The 16,955-nt window shown below is 37.3% G+C and overlaps 1 protein-coding gene across 11 annotated transcripts in view; it reads right to left on the bottom strand.

The window, feature by feature from the left end:
- WDR17 (WD repeat domain 17) overlaps positions 1-16,955 on the bottom strand; it is a 106,205-nt gene that overhangs the window by 47,890 nt on the left and 41,360 nt on the right. For 7 of the 11 annotated variants that reach the window (XM_053900804.1, XM_053900805.1, XM_053900803.1 and 4 more), the window contains 4 exons: positions 12,004-12,187; positions 7,879-8,109; positions 2,518-2,769; positions 394-516 (listed from right to left, as the gene is read on the bottom strand). In XM_053900804.1, the coding sequence (XP_053756779.1) occupies positions 394-516; positions 2,518-2,769; positions 7,879-8,109; positions 12,004-12,187 (790 nt within the window). The remainder of the gene's footprint in view (positions 1-393; positions 517-2,517; positions 2,770-7,878; positions 8,110-12,003; positions 12,188-16,955) is intronic. The other 4 variants (XM_053900806.1, XM_053900807.1, XM_053900809.1 and 1 more) reach the window with 2 other exon arrangements.

Raw genomic sequence — 16,955 nt, 5'->3', positions numbered from 1 at the left:
GACATAAAATGTCCTAGTTCAGACCAATGTTATTTGATCCCATTACTCGCGATATTTGCTATTTTCACAATGATCATTGTTTCATTTTCCCCATGTAGATAATTTGAGATTATCTTAACATTCTCATTTATTAGCATTTTTTCCTCTTTTTAAATTCATTAGCATTTAAAAAATGCAACTTGGCTCTAAATATTTTCAACTTAGTAATATTAGATATTATGTGGCCTTAACGGGTCCTTTAGTACATACATTGTCAAAGGCTATTTTTAAAAATCTGCTTTTCAGGAGCATATAGTATTTGCTATGTTTATATATCATTATATCAGTCACTTCATTTGATAGCAACAAATCTGACATTTTAAAATAGTACATTTTGATGATATTTTTACTTACATTTTTTTCTTGGAGGAGAATTAAGTACATGTAAGCAGTGAAACCCTGTTTTCTTTAGTTTAAAATTATCTATAGGTGTTGTTCGTGAAACATTCCAAATACGCAAAACACCCACTTGAGAATCTAGTCGGATGAAGAAAACAGCATTGTATTAACGAATATTATTTGAAATATAAAATGCCCAGACATAAAAGAAATAATGAAAACCTCAACTTGTAGATTCTTAGCACCACTTATCAACATTCTTCAAACAATATTGTACAATAACACAGAGAAACAGATGAAATAGTATTCATCCTTTACATTTTTGGCTCGTTTTGCTTTCACTTTTCTGTTCCAAATCCTCTCCTAGGGTGAAAGACTGCCTACCTTGGCAGTATCCCCTACAAAGGTTATCATCAGAGTCTGATCACAAAAAAGGCAGCCCACTGCCCCACTTGCTTCAGGAAAGCCATCTACAGAAACTGTCCACCGCTAACACTAAGTAATATTTTGTCTTTTCAAATGCTGGTAAAATGCTCCCTCGCCCACTTGTCAGCAAACAAGGACTACCTAAGGGCCAATTAGAAAGCTCCCTCCCTTCCAAAAAATCCCACCTATTATATACAAGCTACTTTGGAAAATATTCTGGCAGTGCCTCACATGATAATGAAAGCTACCATATGACTCGCCAGCTTCACTCCCACACATACACCCAACAGAACGATAAACACGTCCACACAAAAATCTGTATGCAAACGTTCATCACAGCATTATTTACGATAGCAAAAAAAAAAAACAAGTGGAAAGAAGGTAAATGTCTGTCAACTGGTACATGGCTAAACCAAGTGTGGCGTGGCCACACAATGGAGTAGTATCCTTGCACAAAAAGGAATGAAGTACAGACACGCACCGCAACATGGATGAACCTTGAAAACTTTACGGTTAAGTCAAAGAAGCCAGACACACGCACTGAACCATTCCAGTTCTCGGAAATGTCTGGAGTAGGTAAATCCACAGAGAGAGAGAGCAGTTTAGCAGCTGACATGCACTCCTGTGTGCACCTGGGGCTGTGGACAGCGGCTGACGGAGAGTGCCTGCTAATGGTTACAGAGTCTACCGGGGCAACGGCAAAATGTTGCGGCAGGAGGTGGTGGCAACGGATGTACAACTTTGCGCCTACAGAAGTCGCTGAAGTCTACGCTTCAAAATGCTGTTTTATTGCATGTGAATTTTAACTCCGTAATAATGAAAGCATACTGAAAATGTTCAGGTCTATCATCAATTATATCCTAGGAAGTGAAAGGCCATTTCGATACTTAAGTAAGACTCCATGCACTTCCACGTGTGACCTAAGTGCTTAAGGATGTCAAGAATTTCTTTAAGACGGTGGGCAGCATGCAAACTCTCTTATCCCACATGAAGCAAATGTGGGAGGTAGTCACACAGTAGCTCAAAGTACTCGGCCTTTCAGAGACTTCTCTCTTGGACCCTAAGTGAACAACAGAAGTAGTTATTTAATCCTTAATTACCATTTTGAATGTCCTCATTTTCCCTTCCCATCACTTCTTAGCTTTACTAATTCTCTCACAATTAGGCAACCACGAAGGGGCTTCTGTTCTAGCCATGGTAATAAATTCCACTTTCATTTCCAACCTACGTTGAAAATGCCTTGGTCTCTCTCGGTACCCGTGGCCCCTGACGACCAAAATCATCGGTGAGGAAACAAGCTCCCAGCCAGGTCAACCGTTTTTCTAGTCAGTACTTTTCCTGTCATCCTTCCATGCCTGAAACTGTATTGTCTGTGTCTTCTGTATGCACGTGAACACAAAAACATGAGCGCACGTGTGTGTACATGTGTGCTCATACAGACTATATTCCAGTTTATTATCAAAAACCTGGAAAACTGGGCCTTAATTTCATTTTTATCATCATGTTAATGACACACAATATAAAGGAAAGTAAACTAGGCATTTATTATAATAAATGATAATAAAGGAAAGTAAACTAGGCATTTACTATAATAAATAATACTGGGATATTAATTCATTTTACACAAAATTAACCAATAAAAGGGTATCATTTCCCTGACTCCATTAAAGAATAAACATATATTTAAAACTCTGGGGACCAGGGTAAACTTACCTCCAGTGACAAACATCCCGGGAGCACTGGGAACCCAGGCCAAGCACTGGACAGAAGCCGCTGCACTGGGAAAATTAAATGTTGTGATGCAGTAAAGGGATTCCGAATCTAGTAGGCGAATTCCAAAGTGCAAATTAGCCACAAGGAGATAATCGGTAGACAGCGGGTCCCATTCCAGGGCTGTCACTGGATCTTCTTCATCTGTCCCTTCAAGAGAGTCAGGTCTCAGAACATGTTTCTGACTTTTACTACCTATTAAAATATAAAGAAGAAAGATTTTAAACACAAGGCTCAAAAGAAAATTATTGAGGCGCGCCTGGGTGGCTAAGGCAGTTAAGCGTCCGACTTCAGCTCAGGTCGTGATCTCGCAGTCCGTAGGTTCGAGCCCTGCGTCAGGCTCTGTGCTGACAGCTCAGAGCCCAGAGCCTGCTTCGGCTTCTCTGTGTCCCTCTCTCTGCCCCTCCCCGGCGCGTGCGTGCTCTCTTTCTCCCTCAAAAATAAATAAAAACATTAAAAAAGAAAAGAAAATCAGTAACTGCGATCGTATTAATTTTCTCTCTGCATAGTGCTGAAGTCTGGCATCTGTGTGCAGAAGTCACCATGGACACTTGAGCGCAGGAGGACGTGGAAGCCTCAGCTGCAATCCCTAGAGCCCAAATGCTTCTGTTTGTTCCCAAAACGCCAAAGGAAAAAGACGCAGATAAAGAATACCAATGCTCTTGTCATCAACTACAGTTTGCACTGAGTTACAACAGTGTAGAGGCGGGGAGGTGCTTACCAAGAGGAGCACCTGTAGTGATTAAAAGCACAGACTTGGCAGTGGACTGCCTGGGTGCAAAGCCTGGTTCCACCACGGACAAGCTGCGTTCTCGGACAGGACACCGAGTCTCTGTGTGCTCGGGTTCCTCATTTGTATGATGGAGAACAGAACAATACTTAGCTTGCAGGGTTTTGTTAAAGATTAAGGGAGTTAGCTGCTTAAAGGGCTAAGAACGGGAGGGCCTCTTAGAAGCATCATATCGGTATTTACTGTCCCTCCTCGTGCATCAGAGCATCTGTCGTAACCATAACTCACTCCCGACATCAGGTACAAATAAGGCAGCCAGAAAAACAGAGACATAAAACATGTGGAACTGAATGAAGCAAAGAATGATCAAACAATCCTCTTGTGCCTTCCCAACTGAGATACAACTGGCAAGAGGGAAAAACATGCTTCTGCTGATACACCACACAGGGCTCCAATTAGCCGGCCTCGGTTCCCAGAAGAACGGCAGTGAAGCAACAGAATTCAGAGGCCATGATGTTAACACAAAGAACCCACTCCTCCTGAGTATTATAAACCCTGCAAAGCGTGTTTACTAAACCATAACCCACTGACAGACACCAGAGCCCTTTCTGTAATCTCATCATTACACATTGTTTTTCAACGTACCAGATTATAAAAGGAGAAAAAATAAATTTCCTTGGATATATCTGTAAAGTGAACTGAACACCTTACAGTTTCTGGCCTGGGAATAAATTTGTCAGAATACACTGCTCTTCATAATGCTCATCTTACAAGGGCAGAATTTTATTTAGAATTTTTACACATAAAATCATAGAAGGCACATGTGATGTTTCATCAAAACTTATCAAATTTTTGCAATCATCATCAAGAAAAGTTTGGTTCTTCTTGCCCCAAATAAGCACCTTGCTAAAGTGCTATTTGATATAACAAACAGTAATGAATATTAAAATAGCTATTCACTGTAAGCCAGAGAGAGGAAGAAAAATTGATTCACCTAAGTTGTCCTAGTTATTTCTTAAGTAATTTTTAGGTATTTGCATATGCCAGTTAATATCAATGGCTTATTAAAAATATTCCAGCATGCAAAAAAAAAAAAAAAAGTAAATGCTAAATATTGAAATTGGGTTGCTTCAAAGCCCCATACAGTCAATATGATTATGAGTTATAGCCATTGTTTCCTGTTCTGTCTAGTACCAACATTTTTATTGTTAAAAAATAGAAAGCTAAATCTGTAAAATTTTACAGCCAGGCATTAGAACAAGAGCTGATAATACTTTCATTATTTTATATGTATTTATGTTACTATTATTTATGTTCCATTTTATTATACAAATATCAGACAACTTGTGTTGTTAGATGAGGACAGGAGTGTATGACAAGACTCAGTAAGAAGATGAGGTTGACAATTTCTGTATGAAAAACAAAAACTGGGGCAAAGGAAAACTAGGGTTGAAAAATAAAATAATGAGGATAATGTATAATACACATATCTGTTCAAATTTTCATTTTGAGACCAGCAGCCCAAGCAAAGTGGAAAGAAATCAAGAAAGGTTACATAACTCAGGGTCCATAGGATAAAAATAAAACAAAAAGACAAAAAAAAAATGTGCTCAGGAGAAGCACAACTTTTCCCAGAAATGAGACCAGCAATACATGTCTCCTGTGTGTTTTCAAAAAGGGAACACAGCATTACATAGGGACAATGTCATCAACGTTCCTAAAATAAAACCATGCAAATTTGATTAATGCACATCCTTGGAATAATACCAAAGTCAATTCAATGAAAACATTCCTATTATGAGGTGAAAAAAAAATTCCAATGACCTGGCTTTGTCCAAAACTATTTAAAATAGCTAAAGCAGTTTTCTAATGTTTTTGGCCCTAGATTCCTCTGCTCATATGTGGATCTGTACATGATCCAATACATTATTAAACAGAATAAAGTGGTGCTTTTCAGACTGAAAGGGAGAAGGTGCAAAAGAGAGATAAAGACAGGAAAGCAGAGAGCCTGAGGTCTTAGCCTCCTGTAAGAACCGGGGAGGACATTAATTTCATCTTGTTGCACAGACATAGAACCACCTGTTGTGCCAATAAGTCATTAAGAAAGTGACCCCTTCTTAGGAAAGGACAATACCAGTATGAATACCAACAGCCTCAAAGCCTCAAACTCACAGTGCAGAATGTAGTATTAGAACAAAAAGTAGTATGTCCTTCACAACCATTAGCTCATATATGTGCAAGAGGAAAATACATAGCAGGATTATACCTTTTCTGATGTTGTGTACATATTCATTGCTATACATCCTATGGAATAAATGAGGTCAAGTCTGTTCGGGGTGGTTACCCATACAGGGAATTGTGTTCCCCTAAAAGATGTTGAAGTCCCAACCTCCAAGAATCTGTGAATGTGATTTTACTTGGAAATGGGGTATTTGCAGATGATAAATTAAAACGAGGCCATTAGGGCAAACAATAATCCAACATGACTGTGTCCTTATAAAAAAGAGAAATTTGGACACAGAGACCTGCATGCACACAGGGAGAACACCATGTGAACAGCGATGTTATGCTGTCACAAGCTAAGGAACCAGAAACTAAGAGACAGGCTAGAACAAAAAGCTTTCCCTGGTGCCTTCAGGGGGCCTGCTAACACTTTGATTTTGTGTCTCTGGTCTCTAGAATTAAGTCACAATAAATGTGTTGTTCTAAGCCATCCCGTGTGTGGAACTTGGTTAGGGCAGCCCTTGCAAGTCAACACATGGGTGGACCCAGAAAAATCATTTGATGACACGGGTAAAATGCACAAATTACTTTAATAACTTGAAGATGAGTTATGGGAAAATCTGGGCCCTTCTAGAAGTGACATGGGTTGGACTGCTGAAATATTATACATCCTAGCCTGACTGAAATCCACAAAAGGGAAATAAGGGAAAGGAAGTCTTTATCAACATCCCTATCCTTTCTATGCCAGAATGAGCATAAACATCTCAGTGTTTTAGGTCTTAGATACATAATACAATGTTTCAATGTCTTAGGAGTTAAAACCTCCAAAAATGCCTACTAGCAACAAGAGACTAGTAACAATAATAAAGCAAGAAAAGAAAGCCACGGTCAAGGAAAAAGGAGATGGCCACAATGACAAATTATAAAACATGAATAATATCTAGAATGAAATTTGGACCAAAGTAAGCACACCCTCCTCAGTATCCTCTTTAGAGCTCAAAAAGATTCTCAAAAAGAAAGTATAACAATCCAGGGTGCCTGGGTGGCTCAGTCAGTTAAGCGTCTGACTTCAGCTCAGGTCATGATCTCACAGTTCGTGGGTTCAAGCCCCGCATCGAGCTCTGTGCTGACAGCTCAGAACCTGGAGCCTGCTTTGGATTTTGTGTCTTCCTCCCTCTCTGCCTCTTCCCTGCTCGTGGTCTCTCTCTCTCTCTCTCAAAAATAAACACTTAAAAAAATTTTTTAAGTGAATATCAGATCCTGTTTGAAATATATTTAAGATGACCCCAATATACCAATGTTTAATGTAACATTTTTTAACTTTAGAAAGATTGTTCCTTTAAGAAATATTTATTTGAATTTTCATGATTTCTTTGGTTCAATTTCAATTTTTTTCTTCCATTAATTTCAGGTAAGTTGAATGTAATCTGTTTTGTGAAAGTAGCGATCCTAACCGTAAAAAGCGCTTTTACCCATCTATCTAATGAATCAGGAGTCACATTTATTAACAGAGGTACCAGATGGCTAAAAGGATGTTTCTCAAATGGTAGCCATCCTTATTTATGAGTGGAGAGCTATTTAGGCAATTTTTAAAATTTTTCATTGCACAACTTCTCATTGTTTAAATTAAAAAAATAAACATAATTACTCAGACCCTTTCATTGAGCCAGATTGGTTAACTAGTGGGGGGCTCCACAGAGTTATTATTCCTTTTTATCTCAGGTTCAAAGTCTTTGCTAAGGGGTTGCAGCATCACAATGGTATTGTACAAGCAGGTAGGAAAGTATTTTTGAGTTGTATTAGTAAGTCATCATATATTTCTTTTTTTTGTAATTTTTTTATTTTTTTAAACTTTTTTTTTTTTAATTTATTTTGAGAGAGAGCAGAGGAGGGGCAGAGAGAGAGGGAGTGAGAACCCAAGCAGGCTCCACCCTGTCAGTGCAGAGCCTGATGTGGGGCTTGAACTCACAGACCATGAGATCATGACCTGAGCTGAAACCAGGAGTCAGACACCCAATCAACTGAGCCACCCAGGCACCCCAAGTCATCATATAGTTCTTCTGTGTGTCCTTATTCATTCAGGCCACTTTCTAGGTAAATGTGCAAAAATGAACAACAGACTTAGAACAATAAAATTATGGGGCAAGTGACAAGATTTAGGCTAATGCCAAGTCCAAACTGCACAGAGGAGTTATATCTATTACAACAACACTTCATGGTGCTGGATTATATTTGCACAACTATTATTTTACAATTAAAATATTGTTGACTTTGGCTGTATGTCGTGGAGAAAAGAAATTGTAAGTTAAGAAAAATAAACTTCAAGAGATCTTGACTAATTAAATTCTTACCTGGTTGAAAAATTGATAGACTTCCATCAATATGACCAAATACAACTTTCCCCCTTTTTTGGCTATGCCATCTGAATATACAGATATCAGACAAGAAGCTGTGAGCTTCCCTGTGAACAGTCACCCCACTCTCTGGTCCTGAGATGGTCCAAATGAACAGCGGGCCTCTGTGGGAAACAAATGCCACTGTATCACCTGCATTCCAGCACCAGCTAAGAGAGGCAGGCACCCCTAGAATAAACAAAATATAGACACATAATAGACACATGTGGAGGAAGACCAGACCATGAAATACTATTTACGTTGCACACTGCTGAAACAACTTAAAATATAACAATAGTCTTGTTATTAAAATAATGTTACCTTCTAAGTTGGGAATTGGACTTATAAAGTAACCCCAAAGACTATAGGCCACCTGTGTAGGGTGCTTCCAAAATGGAAAAATACCTAGTTAGGGTTAAAACTACTAATATGATAATACGCTTCATATATTCAGGCATTTATAGAGTTTTTTTTTTTTTCTTTCAGAAACTATGTAATCAAGCATTAAATTCCTATTGAGTTTTCGTATAGAAGACTTGCTATAGGCATTCTAGGTATAAACGTATGGGATACGATTCCTGCTTTACAGGACCTTAAACACAAGATAAAAATATAAAGTCCTGGGAAGATAAGGATCCATTGTATGAAAAGTTGAATGCTGCTGTAAGAGTTTAAAAACAATAAAATTAATGCTATAGGACTGCCTGGGTGGCTCAATGAGTTGAGCGTCCAACTCCTCATTTTAGCTCAGGTCATGATCACAGGATCATGGGACTGAGCCCTGCATGGGGCTCCATGCTGAACATGGAGCCTACTTAAGATTCTCACACTCTCTCCCTCTGTCCCTCTCCCGTGCTTGCCCTCTCTCTCTCTAAAATAAAAAACAAATAAATAAAATTTAAAATTAATGCCACAGTCTATGTTTTTTCAGGGCTTACATTCACATCTTAGCACTGCTTCAGATGAACTAAACAAATAACTACCTCTTAAACCTCTGCCTTCTCATCTACAAAATGGATATAAGTAAAAACAGCTGAACACCTATTCCACATGCATGTTAAGAAAGGATATATAATAATGTATGTAAAAGTCCCTTTTAAACTATAAAAGACATACTAAAGTTAATTGTATTCTCTTCACCATTACAGTGATCAAATAAATCATATATAAAGTGTTATGGTAAATTTCTAACTCAAGACAGAAATTATAAACGTGCCAACACAGATACTTTAAGCAACTGCGTCAGAATCAGCAAACTGAATATGCGTATCAGATCATTTGGAATTAGGGCCCAGGAATCTATCTGTAACAAGGTTCTCCAAATGATTTTGATGTGTAGAAAGGTGTGTAAACCACTGGGCTACTGTCCTGAAAAGAAACTGGATCTGAATTATACCTTGAGAGACAGCAGCAGAGTTTAATATGTGGGATGAGTGGTATTTCCGAGGAAAAGGAAATGGTATGAATAAAGACACAGTCGGAAGCTGTTCACGGACAGTAAACTCAGTTTGTGTCACAGTCCTTACCACCCCACGGGCAGCAACTGGACGCCTAATGCCTGCCATCAAATGGGAACTCCATAAATGTTTATAGAAGGAATGAAAGAGCACATGAATAAGGCCATTAAAAAGCTGATGTGGTTTAGCATCCATTAACAGAAGGAGAACTTCCCAGTAAGGAGTAAGAGAATGGGTCAAACCACCACAGCACATGTGGAGAAAGCCAGAAACCTGGGTCTCTGAATTGGGTTTCAGGAAATGCAGCGAGGAAGAGAAGGGACCAGAAACAGTGTCACACAGTTAAGACGGAAAACACTTCTGTAGTGGCTTAGTATGTGTAAGCACTTCGAAGAGCTCTACAGAATATCAACTCATTTAATTCTCTCCCAAATACTCTGAGATGGGCAGGCAGTACTATTATCCACTGTTAACGTGTTCTGGGTTGTTTTTTTTTTCCTGGATGGATATTACCAAGTATGATTTTTTCCAAGTTGATGATAATTTTAACATTTTACATTTAAACAAATACTTGTTTCCTTTTAAGTGTATTTTTTTGATTATTGTGGAATACAGAATGATGAAATGAAAATACAGAGGCAACATCAAGTTCAACTGCTGTACGTGCAAGTTCTAAAAGAATTTTTTTTTAAGTTGATTTAACGGAAACTTCTACTTTGCGTAAGCTGAATTCTGAAAAGAAGAAACAGAGTCTAATGCATTTCAAAGTGAAATATTTACAATGAGAATGACCAAAAATATTCATAATATTTTTTTGTAAATAAATCACAAACTTCCAACCTTCAAATTAAGAAGATATCTAGAAATAGCAAGAGGAATTTATTGTTAAGGCTCTGAAAATTTTCAAAAGAAGGAAAATGTGTAAGGAAAGGAAAAATATGTAGAAGTGATCAAAACTCTTACCACGACCATTTAACAACTGTACAATGTTAATGAAAAAGTCTTATTTAATTGTATGCTCACTGGCAAAAGAAGCCTGGTGCACATAGTAATGAATAAAAAACTCTCCCATCGTGAATGGAGGTGATGCATATGGTGTTTCATGACAAATCGGCAGATAAACTAGGTGATAATACATCAACTCATATGTACCTGTGCATAACATTTAGAAATGTTATCATGCAGGTATCGCCTGGTATAGATTTTGTGCGACAACCTCAGAAGAACAATGACATCGTATAGCATTTTAGGAGTATTTATTGTGTTATTTAAAATTAATCTCATCTAAAGCTGAATTTAAAGTATTGAGAAAACGCACTACTGATCAATATAAACAATACTGGAAAAAACCGTAGGAGGTATGATGGGGAGACAAACAGGTATGAACAGGTATAACCAGAAAAATATAAAAAATCTTATTTGGAGGCTATCAATCGCTGTTTATACATCATAAAGCCTGTACCAAAAGTATTTTGGTTTTTCCTCATTGATGTATTGAAAACCTTATGGTAAACTGTTACAATAATGGAAGCTCACTGAATAGCTGACTTAAAAAAAAAAAAAAAACTGCTCAGATATTGGAGCAAAGTACACACTATCTAGTACCGAAGCTCAAGTGAAAATAATAAGCAGGTTATGTGAACTTGGGAATGAGATTTGCATTTTTCTAGTTGAAAAATTAACCCTGTTTGGCAAATATTTTCTTAAGATGAAAGTTATATAACAAAACTCGTTTATTTTACTGGTATTTATTTTCAGCATTCCTAATGACCTAAATTTGAAAAGACAAGGAAAAAGCCACATACTAAATACGCTGAGCATAACCTTTGGCATTATGATTACTCTTGGAAGCAAGATTTAAATATAGCAGCCTATGAATTCTCTAATATTGTTGCTACACACTGAAGACTGTTCTAAAGAAATCGAACTGTCATGTCCAGGCTTTCTATCTCAAAGTGATAACCGGTCATTGTTAGAGAAACAACTGAATATAAAGAACATACCCAGCAGTTCTCAAAACCGTAATTAATAAGTGAACGTCCTTCAGTGTTCAAAAAGAGACTGAATTATTGTAACATCTAACAGAAAAATGGTTACTTCGCGTCATCATTATTATGGGGTAAGATGCTAGCCAGAAAGAGTGTAATAATATTCAATTCACTAAGACCTACTTATGTGAACTAGGACTTTCCACCATGACCCAATTAAAAATAAGGGAAACAAACCAGCTCATCAGGGCAGTGACTACATGGGTAACACGGTGTTTGTATGTTTCAGATTGGGAAAGAATGATGACCCGGCTAGGATAACTGTCTCGTTAAGAAAATCTTACCAATTACTACTTTTATATTTATTGGGGGCATTTTTGTCATATTTAAATATTAGTGAAATCATTTGGTATTGACTATGGTTTAACTGGTGTACTAAGCAAAAATATTTCATGAGATTTTGCTTCAGTTTTATACACATGTACACACACGAGTCATGATGTGAAATGTATTTCTTACATAGACTAGCAGTAGAAAGTTTGAAAAACAATACTTTAAAACCTAAGCTAATTTAAATATTTTTCTTACTGAAGTAAAAATAATTCACTCAACAAAATAAATCCCAGTTATAAATATACCTTTTGTATTGTCGAGCTTAGCAATGACTTTTTGTTCTGCAACATTCCAAATGATCACTAAGTTATCGGTACCGCCACTTGCAAACAGATCAGGGTTATGTGGACACCAAGAGAGAGCTGTGATTGTTTTTTTATGTTCAGACATAATTGCGTGAAGTTTGAATTCATTATAACGGTGATCCAACTAAAAAAAATATATAAATAAAACATTTCAGTGCTTCTTTTTAAGTTATACACTTTTCATTAATAATCACATTGTTTTTAAAAAGCTACATACGTGAAAATTAGTACACCTACTACCATGATATGAACACATTTCAAGCCTTGGTCTACTTTCAAACGTGAACAGTATTCAATCAGAAGTAAATCATTTTTTTAAAGTTTTTATTTTAATTCCAGTTAGCTGACATAGTTATATTAGTTTCAGGTGTACGATATAGTGATTCGACACTTCCATACGCCCCCTGGTGCTCATCATGAAAGTGCATCCTGAATCCCCTCACCCTCCTCTCCTCCATTAGTTTATTCTCTATAATTAAGATTGTTTCTTGATTTGTCTCCCTCTCTCTTATTTTTTCCCTTTGCTTGTTTTGTTTCTTAAATCCCACATACGAGTGGAATCATAGGTCATTTGTCTTTCTCTGAGTTATTTCACCTAGCATTATACTCTCTAGCTCCATCCATGTTGTTGCAAATGGCAAGATTTCATTTTTTTTATTATGGCTGAGTAACATTCCATTGTGTGTATATATATATATTCTACTTCTTTATCCATTCATCAATCGATGGACACTCAGTCGGCTTCCATATCTTGCCTAATGTAAATAATGTTACTATAAACAAAGGGGTGCATGTATCCCTTGGAATTAGTGTTCTTATGATCTTTGGGTAAATACCCAACAGTGCAATTGCTGGCTGGATCACAGGATAGTCCTATTTTTAACTTTTTGAGGAACCTCCATACTGTTTTCCACAGTGGCTGCACCAGTTTGCATTCCCACAAACAAGGCACGACTGTTCCTTTTTCTCCATATCCTCACCAACGCTTATTGTTTCTTGAGTTTTTTTTTAGCCATCCTGACAGGTGTAACGTAATATCTCACTGTGGTTTTAATTTGCATCTTCCTGATAAGTTACGATGTCTAGAAAAAAAAATCAGTTTTTAAAAAATAAGAGCACTGATATTAAACATAATTTATAAAAGGTAAAAATAACTGTACACTTAAATATGCATAATAATTCAGAGCTTTATATTTTCTACAGCTATATGTATTTATGAGGGAAAAACACTTGGTTTAGAATATTTTTTTCTGTAACTTTTCAATTAGATGCGAATGAAAAAATTTAGGTTAGAAAAATTAACTAGTGGGACTACACCAAAACAAGCTTTTGCAGAGTGAAGGAAACCACCACAAAATGAAAAGGCAACCTACTGAATGGAAGAAGGTATTTGCAAATGATATATCCAATAAGGAGTTAATACACAAAACATATAAAGAACTTCTACAACTCAACACCAAAAAACCAAATAATCTGATTTAAAATGGGCAGTGGACCTGAATAAACATCTTCCAACATACAGATGTCCAACAGACACAGGAAAAAAAAATGCTGAACGTCACTCATCATCAGGGAAATGCAAATCAAAACCAGAATGAGTTATCACCTTATACCTGTCAGAATGGCTAAAATCAAAGACACAAGAAATAACAAGAGTTGAGAATGTGGAAAAAAAGGACCGCTGGTGGGAATGTAAATTGATACAGCCACCATGAAAACAGTATGGAAGTACCTCAAAAAACTAAAAAAAGAAATACCACATGATGTAGTAATTCCACCACTGGGTATTTACTCAAAGAAAATGAAAACGGCCCTATTTTTATTGTAGCATTATTTACAATAGCCAAGATATGGAAGCAACACAAGCATCTGTCTATAGATGAATGAATGGATAGGGGGCGCCTGGAATGTTCAGTCAGTTAAGCGTTGGGACTCCTGATCCGGGCTCAGGTCGTGATCTCACAGTTTGTGAGATCTGCACGGACAGTGTGGAGCCTGCTTGGGATTCTCTCTCTCCCACTCTCTCTGCGACCCTCTCCTACACACACACGCTCTCTCTCAAAAAAATAAACAAACTTTGAAAAAACAGATGAATGGATAAAGAAGATGTGGAATATTACCCAGTCATAAAGAAGAATGAAATCTTGCCATTTGTAATGACACGGCTGCAGACAGAGGGTATGATGCTAAGTGAAGTAAGTCAGAGAAAGACAAGTATCATGTGATTTCACTTATATGTGGAATCTAAAATCAAAACAAACAACAAACAGAAAAACAGGCTCCTAAATACAGAGAGCAAACTGGTGACTGCCAGAGGGGAGGTGGGTGGGGTCACGGGTGAAATAGATAAAGGGGATTAAGAGGTACAAACTTCCAGTTACAAAAAAGCTCATGGAGATGAAAAGTACAGCAGAGTGAATACAGTAATACTGTAATAACATTGTATGGTGACAGATGTTGACTACACTTACAATCATGATCAGTGAGTAACATGAAAAACTGTTGCATCGATATGTTGTACACCTGCCACTAATATAACATTGAATGTTAATTATACTTCAACAAAAAAATCAGGTGAAACAAACCACCTGCTCATTATTACGTTAAGATGTCTGAAGTCTGCAGAACAATGTTATCACTGGACCTATTTTATGTTATTGCTTTTTGGATGGGGCATTTCGTTGTGTTCTTATATGGAAGTGGACAAAAGAAATAGCCTAATTTTCCTATTTCCTTTGTGAATGAGCCATCAGCCAGTGCCTTTTCCTTTGTTACCTTTTTCAATATGTTTGGGATTACACCATATAGCCATTTGGTTGTACCTGGCTTTTCCTTTTAACACAATAATGAACCTTTCACACTGCTACTGGAGAGTGTTCCAAATCATTATTATATTAATTACTGATTACACCAATCTTTCTTCAACCTTATACTTGCAGTAAAATCCTGACTGCAACATGGCCTTCAATGCCCTACAACATCATGAACCTTGGCTATTTTGCAAGGCTCATTTGGTATCACGTTCTTGCTTGTTCACTCTGACCTTCCTGTTTCTCTATTACAGCAAAATCACATCTGCTTTAACGCCTGTTTGCTGTTCCCTTGGCCTTCAATGCTCTCCCCGTCTGTCTGCTCCTGGTTATTCATTCTTTCCTGTTCAGGTCTCAGTTCAAAACTGCCTCTTCACAGAGGTATTTTCTGACCACACTATCTAAATAAATTTGTACACCCCTTCCCATGCCAAAACCTGTCCCCTAGCTGTATCCTTTTTTTAGTTGAGATATAGTTGACATGTAATATTAGTTTCAGGTCTACAACATAGTGATTCAACATTTGTATATACTGCTAAATGATCACTTAAGTCTAGCTATCACCACACATAGTTATAATTTCTTTTTGTGTGATGATAAATGTTAAGATCCACTCTCGGAGCAACTTTCAAATATACAACAGAGTGCCATCAACTACATTCAACATGCTGTACAATGCATCCTCATGCCTTAGTTTCTAAAGTTTTGCCTTTTGACCACCCTCACCCATTTCTCCCTCACCGCACCCCCACCTCTGGCAACCACCAATCGATTCCCTGTATCTATGAGTTCAGTTTCATTTTGTTTTTTGTTTCAGACTCCACGTATAAGTGAGATCACACAGTATTTGTCTTTCTCTGACATATTTCACTGAGCATAACACCCTCAAGTTTCGTCCATACGGTAGCAAAGAGGGTTTCCTTCTTTTTATGGCTAACTACACACACATTTTCTTTATTATCCGTCCATTCATCAATGGACACTTTGGTGCCTTCCAAGTCTCAGCTATTGTAAATAATGCTGCCGTGAAAATGGGAGTGCATACATCTTTTCACTTCCTTCACATAAATGCTCAGAAGCAGAATTGCTAGGTCACATGGTAGTTCAGTTTTCAATTTTTTGAGAAACCCCCATAGAGTTTTCCACAGTGGCTGCACCAATTTACATTCCCATCAACAGGGCATGAGGGTTCCCTTTTCTCCACAGCCTCACCAACACTTGTTATTTCTTGTCTTTTTGAAAACAGCCATCCTAACAGGTGTGAGGTCATATCTCAGTGTGGTTTTGATTTGCATTTCCCTGGTGGTGAGGGATACTGAGATTTCTTTTCATGTGTCGGTTGGCAATCTGGAATCCCTCTTTGGAAAAATGTCTATTCAGATCCTCTGCTCATTTTTTAATCAGATCGCTTGCTTAATTTGCTATGGAGTCATACAAGTTCTTTATATGTTTTGGATGTTAACCCCTTATCAGATATATGATCTGCAAATATTTTCTCCCACTCCGTGGGCTGCCTTTGTATGTTGTTGGTTTCCTTTGCTTTGCAAAAGGATTTTAGTTTGGTGTCGTTCCACTTGTTAACTTTTGGTTTTGTTGCCTTTGATTTTGGTGTCAATGACTCTAGCATATTACCTATTTTTACATCTTTTGTAGAACGCATTTTGTCCTGAAACATTTATTTATTCATAAAATGACATATTTCACAGATTTCTCCCTGTCCCCTGTCCTTACTAAGAACATGAATTCAATGAGAAGAATGTGACTGGTTTGTTCAGAGCTGCATTCCTAGTGCCTAGTAATACTTGGCCAAAAGAAGTTCAGTTAATATTATTGAAAAAAGGAGGCATTATGCTTTTGTTTATCATTTAAGCAACTTTTAACTTTTGCTATCACAAGTAATACTATAGCGAACACCTCTGTATCTAAAATTTTGACTAATGACCTAATTATCTCCAAAGGTTTTGTCTTCTATAATTTCTGTATCTCTTACTACCTGAACTTGAGCTATTCCTGAACAACTTTGGATGAAAATATTATTAGAGATAACCAAATACCAGTAGAGTTTTCATCTGATTAGTATTG

This window comes from Panthera pardus, unplaced genomic scaffold, assembly GCF_024362965.1.
Source record: "Panthera pardus isolate Hobbes unplaced genomic scaffold, ASM2436296v1 HiC_scaffold_13, whole genome shotgun sequence".
In the NCBI taxonomy this organism is placed as follows: Eukaryota; Metazoa; Chordata; class Mammalia; order Carnivora; family Felidae; genus Panthera; species Panthera pardus.
This window is presented reverse-complemented; position numbering and strand designations above follow the sequence as displayed.